Consider the following 7273-nt stretch of genomic DNA (forward strand, 5'->3'; position numbering starts at 1 on the left):
GCAGCATAATTGAAAATAAAGGAAAGGACAGAGCTACCAAGTGACAAGTCCGGGAAGTATAGAGCTACAAACAAAATGCACCTGTTCTGCATAGAGAGCACAAATGAGACTTCACCATCATAAATCATGCACCTATAGGAGACAGGTACCTTCTCCTATTTAGACCCCGAGGAAGGCATAGACTGTACACTCAGAAAAATTATGGTTCTTAAATGGTTCTTCAGATGTCTTCATGGTTCTTTAAAGAACCATCATACGTCAAAGAACCTTTTTATTTTGTGGATGGTTCTTCAGCTATTACAAATGGTTCTTTAAAGAACAAAAGGTTCTTCATCCTTAGCAATCTAAGTTTGATGGTGTAAATGGCATAAATATTTATTCACTATAATGAGGCTGTGAATTATACTGTGTGTTTTCTTTGTGTGCATGTGTGTGCGAAGGGGAAGGGCGGGATACCTGGCAATTACCCTTTAAGAGAAGATGGTAGGAAGCTGAATATTCAAATAAAAGTTAGAAATATTTGCTAACAATAGACACAATACACACATTCAAATACTGTACTTTAGTTTTAAATTTTAATAAGGCATTACTATTTTCTACTCCAAGGCATTACTTTTGAGATTATTATATATTTTTGAAAATATAGCATAATGATAATACTAGTTATTGTAAACTTTACAAACCACCCAGCAGTATGTAAAGTCAAATTATAAAATACAAGTATATAACAATTGCAGAACAGAATGTCAGTGTAATGAACACACACTTCGTTTTGACAAAGCACAGCTTAGGGAAATGATCTGAGTAGTTGTTCATCACTGAGCAATTTGTTAATATGTGTTTCGAGCCAAATAAATGACAGGGAGAGAGAGAGAGTGACGTCAGAACACGTCATACTGTAACCTCCCGGGAGCGGACGGAGGGGGTCAGTCGTTGGGATGCGCATGCGCAGACAGAGTGTGCGAGCGGCGGGCCTTGACCTTTCGGGAAAAAAAACTCACGGACGGTGACAGCGAAACGGATAACTATGGAAGCCCGTTTCCGCCACTAAAAAAAAAAAAAGCTAGTATCCATAACTCGAAATTTCGAGTTATTTTCTCGAAATTTCGAGTTATTATCTCGAAATTTCGAGAAATATAACTCGAAATTTCGAGTTACTTTTCTCAAAATTTCGAGTTAGCTCTGCCAATCAAAAATATACGTGAATGAGGTCGCTTTCTTGTTACCCGGAAGCATATGGCGCAGGACCGCGCACTCAAAAACGGATCCCAACAAATTAAAGTATGTTTGCTGATAGTAACACCATGTGATTCAGCTAATAACACAGGGATTTCATCATTTGTGAAGCCAGGCTGAAAACACTCAGCAATCTGTGCATTCACGACTGGATGTAATACCGGTAGCTTAGCTGTAGCATTTGTAGCTGAGGGCTTCAGCTTCCGGGTAACATGGAAATGACGTCATTCACGTAGATTACTGATTGGCAGCGCTAACTCGAAATTTCGAGTTGCTTTTCTCAAAATTTTGAGTTAATATGTCGAAATTTCGAGATAATAACTCGAAATTTCGAGAAAAAAACTCAAAATTTCGAGATAATAACTCGAAATTTCGAGAAAATAACTCGAAATTTTGAGTTATGGATCCTTTTTTTTTTTTTTAGTGGCGGAAACGGGCTTCCATACGCCTGAAGCCTGTTGTGATGTGAGCTCTGTGTCTGCTCTAGAAACTCTGAAATTCTGTAGATCTGAGCCGTACATTAAATACTCACATGAACCTGTACTTTGCATTCTGTATGAGCTGTATAAAATACAGCTATGCATAAGTGTTTTGAATGAATAATTAGATTAGATAACTCTTTATTGTCTAATCGAATTATATAGAAATGAATAAAAATGTGACATGAGAAGGTGTGTCTTTGACTGTTCCTGCATAACTTAGTTTCGGACTAGTTGACAAGTTATGCTCCGGTCATTTGATGTTTCCAAGATAGATGTTCTTTTGTAATATAGTTAATTTTTTTGTATATTTCATTTATCCACCATCATACATCATACATACAAGCTAAGAAGAGGTCGTTATACTAACAAGAGGTATCAACGCTGGGCCAAAGTTCAGCACATGGTTAAAGTTTGTAATCCAGCCAGGGTGTAAATATCACTCAGCAGCCAGAGCTAAAGCAGGTAGCATCAACACATAAATCTACTCTACCCGGCTTAAATCACAAGAGCACCTCTGACCAAAAAGCTGTAGATTTTTGTAGATCTTGTTTGCACAAATTAATCCAGATTCACATTAATTGTGTTCACAGCTCCAAAAAAATGAGGAAGAGGAGGGGGAGAAACACAATTAGGTTGAATTACAATTGGATGGAAGGCGAGGACAAGGAGAAGGAAGCTTAGGATGAGGAGGAAGAGAAGCAGCAGGAGCATCTTTAGGGATCCCTATGAGGTTTGTTTCATTAATAAATCCTCTCACAAAGAACGATGACTTGTTTTAGTTCACCTACTTCCTGTATTAAATAGTGATGTGCAAAATGTTGTGAAAAACCATGGAGCAGGTACGTATAGTGCATCTGCAGGTAAATGAACATCAAATCTCTAAGACAGACTGAAATCTGTATATTTATCACCCTTATGATAAAACCCATGTCAGCCATTGGTTTATGGACTTTGTATTTTGAAGCCTCAACATTTGCTTTATTGCTGTTGCTATGTTGGGACCATATTAGGATGAGGGATCAGAATCTGGAGTCATGCACACTATTGTTTCATTTAGTGTGTATCCATAAGATTCGTACAGCAGATCCAAGTTGTGCCTTGAAAACAGGAAAGTCGTCTGCATAGAGGAGAACTGTAATAGCAGGCTTGTACAAAGTGAGGCTTTGTGCACTCGTTTTACTTCTGTCACCCTGTTTTGATGCAGATTTCACTTGAAATCAGGCAAGAACTGGACTTATTTTTTATAATGTGTTCTTGTGAATTGATTGTGTATCGCATATGTTTGATTTGACTTTCTGCAAGACAACAGTCGTCCGCTGGCCAAAAAAGTTTTCCAAATACCTCCACGTGATCTAGCCTGCATTTAGAAAAGAATAGCAAAAAAAAATCTGCACCTCCTGCTTCAGATGCAATTTGTGTTTCTGTGTTCAGAGGCAGCGGCAAGAGGGGAGACCTCGGGTCATCCAGCTGGAGAGCCTGACCAGGAGGAGTCGAACATTAACTCAGCTCTTCCAGGGCACCCTGCAGACTCTGCTGTTGGCATCGGTGAGGGATGACGTGAACGCCAAACTGGAGTCCATCACAGGTCAACTGCAGGTATGCGAGTCAGACCTTCTGAGGAGGGTTTCACTTTTCTCTCTTCTTTATAATTGACTCTTTTCTCTCTCTTTCAGCTCCTTGTCTCAGAGTGGGAGGGGTTTGAAGCACAAAGGGAGGAACTTGTCGTTTGGTTGGCTGATATGGATGTCCGCCTGAGTGAGGTTGACCAGCTGACAGGAAACACCAGTGAAAAACTGAAACAACTGCAGGTGTGGGCTTGTTTTGATATGACATATACAGGGAGTGCAGAATTATTAGGAGAGTTGTATTTTTGAGGAATAATTTTATTATTGAACAACAACCATGTTCTCAATGAACCCAAAAAACTCATTAATATCAAAGCTGAATGTTTTTGGAAGTAGTTTTTAGTTTGTTTTTAGTTTTAGCTATTTTAGGGGGATATCTGTGTGTGCAGGTGACTATTACTGTGCATAATTATTAGGCAACTTAACAAAAAACAAATATATACCCATTTCAATTATTTATTTTTTACCAGTGAAACAATATAACATCTCCACATTCACAAATATACATTTCTGACATTCAAAAACAAAACAAAAACCAATCAGCGACCAATATAGCCACCTTTCTTTGCAAGGACACTCAAAAGCCTGCCATCCATGGATTCTGTCAGTGTTTTGATCTGTTCACCATCAACATTGCGTGCAGCAGCAACCACAGCCTCCCAGACACTGTTCAGAGAGGTGTACTGTTTTCCCTCCTTGTAAATCTCACATTTGATGATGGACCACAGGTTCTCAATGGGGTTCAGATCAGGTGAACAAGGAGGCCATGTCATTAGTTTTTCTTCTTTTATACCCTTTCTTGCCAGCCACGCTGTGGAGTACTTGGACGCGTGTGATGGAGCATTGTCCTGCATGAAAATCATGTTTTTCTTGAAGGATGCAGACTTCTTCCTGTACCACTGCTTGAAGAAGGTGTCTTCCAGAAACTGGCAGTAGGACTGGGAGTTGAGCTGGACTCCATCCTCAACCCGAAAAGGCCCCACAAGCTCATCTTTGATGATACCAGCCCAAACCAGTACTCCACCTCCACCTTGCTGGCGTCTGAGTCGGACTGGAGCTCTCTGCCCTTTACCAATCCAGCCACGGGCCCATCCATCTGGCTCATCAAGACTCACTCTCATTTCATCAGTCCATAAAACCTTAGTAAAACCAGTCTTGAGATATTTCTTGGCCCAGTCTTGACGTTTCAGCTTGTGTGTCTTGTTCAGTGGTGGTCGTCTTTCAGCCTTTCTTACTTTTTTTTTTTTTTAAACACTTTAAAGTATACAAAATTACATATAAAATTTACACACACATACAATTACATATGCAAAACTGTAATCACACACCACTCACCAAAGAAAAAGTCAAACAAGGAGGAAAATCGAGCATCTGAGTCCACAAACCACTTTTAAAACTTACAATTTCAATACGTTCCAGGGGAAAACTTTCCCAAGTTTCAGGTCCATTGTTCGTCTTCTACGCAGATCTGCAATGATATGTTTACTCACCACATCACTACTTATCATTTTTTGTTCAAACACTCCTTTGGCACGGGTTTTCCAAATATGTGTGTTTATTACACACATTACTAACCAAAAGAGTCTCCTTTTGTCGTCACGCATTTTTTCTTTAAACAAACCATATTTAACTGCTTTAATATTGACATCCACATCATAGCCAATCTCTGTCATCTTCTGCCTGATCTCAGTTGTCCTATAACAATCCAATAGAAGATGTTCTAGGGTCTCATCTTCATCACAGCCTGTCATAGGACATTTCATGGTGGTAACGAAACAACTCCACTGTACCACCGCCCTCACAGGGAGGCGCCCGAGCGAGATGAGCCATACCACGTCTCTCATGCTTTCGGATAATAGTTGGTCTTGTACATTTTTAACTATTAAAGGATTTTCATCTTGATTTGCATACTTATATTGGATTACACCTTCGTTTTTGGATTCATTAATCTTTTTATAAATATTTTTCGTGTTCTCTTGGAGAATATTTAAACCATATTGTTCCCATTGACTAGATAAATCACCAAACATAAGTCTGTGGTATGGAACGCCCGCTCTGGCCCTGCCTCTTTTCTTTTGCCACAATTCCTCTTTCCCTCGAACCCACGGGGCACCCCGAGAAATTGCACTTTGAGTAATTTTTATAAAAGGGATTCGCAAGACAATCTCTAAGTCTGGGGCTCCCAAGCCCCCGTACTTCCTATTCTTGTACATAAATTTTCTCTTAGTCACTTCTCGATTGGATCCCCAGATAAATTTAATGCACATCTTAGTTATTTTCATTACAGTTGTTCTCGGGGGAGGAAAAATTGCGGCAAGGAACAGGAGTTTGGAAATTATGTGTGTTTTTACAATATTAATACGTGTTTTATAATTTGTATCTTTGTTCTCCCATTTCATAATTTCCATTTTAATTTCATTTTCTTTCTTATTCCAATTTAATAAACTAGAGTCAGTATTATCAATCCATATACCCAAAATTTTAATCTCCCTACATAGAGAGATCATCATTTTAGGTTGTCTGGTCTGAAGTCCAAGCCACACCCCTTCAGTTTTTTCTTGGTTAAGCTTAGCACCTGATGCCTGTTCGTAGTGGTGTAGTATCTCCATAACTGAAGACAGTTCGTTTTGATTTCTAATTATCACCGACACGTCATCTGCATATGCCAAAGCTGCGATTTTATGGGATTTGTCAGCCTTTCTTACCTTGGCCATCTCTCTGAGTATTGCACACCTTGTGCTTTTGGGCACTCCAGTGATGTTTCAGCTCTGAAATATGGCCAAACTGGTGGCAAGTGGCATCTTGGCAGCTGCACGCTTGACTTTTCTCAGTTCATGGGCAGTTATTTTGCGCCTTGGTTTTTCCACACGCTTCTTGCGACCCTGTTGACTATTTTGAATGAAACGCTTGATTGTTCGATGATCACGCTTCAGAAGCTTTGCAATTTTGAGACTGCTGCATCCCTCTGCAGGATATCTCACTATTTTTGACTTTTCTGAGCCTGTCAAGTCCTTCTTTTGACCCATTTTGCCAAAGGAAAGGACGTTGCCTAATAATTATGCACACCTGATATAGGGTGTTGATGTCATTAGACCACACCCCTTCTCATTACAGAGATGCACATCACCTAATATTGCTTAATTGGTAGTAGGCTTTCGAGCCTATACAGCTTGGAGTAAGACAACATGCATGAAGAGGATGATGTGGACAAAATACTCATTTGCCTAATAATTCTGCACTCCCTGTATTTGATATGAAACATACGTCAGAGACATTGTCCTAAACTGGACTAACAAAGGACCATGAGTACAACATGAAACGTACATTACATAGCGTAATGCTAAAGTTCATTGATCATTTTAATCATAAACTTGTTGTTGAAATATTTTTACTGAACATGCAAACATCTGCTGATGAAAATGTGTTGATTTATTGGTCTGTTATGAAGCTATTGCTATTTCTAATGTGTTTTATCACTTTCGGATGTTTTATTAATTAAACAATACATGTATTGTTGTGTTATCTGTAGCTATAGTATTTATATATATTTATTTATAGTATAGCAAATATATTTAATTATTACTGTTTAAAACACTAATATGTGACATGTATTAGTAGTGATGTTGTGCTGAGGGTTAAAATGCCTTTTTGTCTTTTTGTAACTACAAAATGACAATAAACCATTAATATATGTCTATGCTGTGCTCGTATTTATTTTACCCTACTCAAATTCAATTTATGATGCATTTTATTTTGAAAGATTTAAAATGGTTTTTTAAAGAACCACTCAAGAAAGGTTCTTTAAAATGGTTCTTTTAAAGAACCATTTGAAGGACCTTTTTAAAAAGGTTCTTTGAAAAACCATTAAAGGTGCCCCAAAGAACCATTTCTTGATGGTTCTTTGGGGCACCTTTAAAGGTTCTTCAATGA

General features: G+C 38.6%; 1 protein-coding gene across 1 annotated transcript; it reads left to right on the forward strand.

Moving 5' to 3' along the window:
* Window positions 1-2312: 2312 nt before the first annotated feature.
* Window positions 2313-7026, forward strand: LOC146655832 (uncharacterized). The gene is made up of 3 exons (XM_085428509.1): window positions 2313-2448; window positions 3150-3314; window positions 3392-7026. The coding sequence occupies exons 1-3, from the start codon at window positions 2401-2403 to the stop codon at window positions 3590-3592; spliced, it is 414 nt and encodes a 137-aa protein (XP_085284635.1). The 5' UTR covers window positions 2313-2400; the 3' UTR covers window positions 3593-7026.
* The last annotated feature ends 247 nt before the right edge of the window (window positions 7027-7273 follow it).

This window comes from Rhamphochromis longiceps, linkage group LG13 (assembly GCF_057381845.1).
Source record: "Rhamphochromis longiceps isolate RC_006_pf linkage group LG13, R_longiceps_female_GT1.1, whole genome shotgun sequence".
NCBI lineage: Eukaryota > Metazoa > Chordata > Actinopteri > Cichliformes > Cichlidae > Rhamphochromis > Rhamphochromis longiceps.

What these genes read in the sequence shown, in the direction of transcription:
- LOC146655832 (XM_085428509.1), top strand. Translation starts at nt 2,401, where the DNA reads ATGAGGAGGAAGAGAAGCAGCAGGAGCATCTTTAGGGATCCCTATGAG. An exon ending in TCTTTAGGGATCCCTATGAG is followed by an intron (nt 2,449 to 3,149) that starts GTTTGTTTCATT and finishes TTCTGTGTTCAG; the next exon opens with AGGCAGCGGCAAGAGGGGAG. An exon ending in CCATCACAGGTCAACTGCAG is followed by an intron (nt 3,315 to 3,391) that starts GTATGCGAGTCA and finishes TCTCTCTTTCAG; the next exon opens with CTCCTTGTCTCAGAGTGGGA.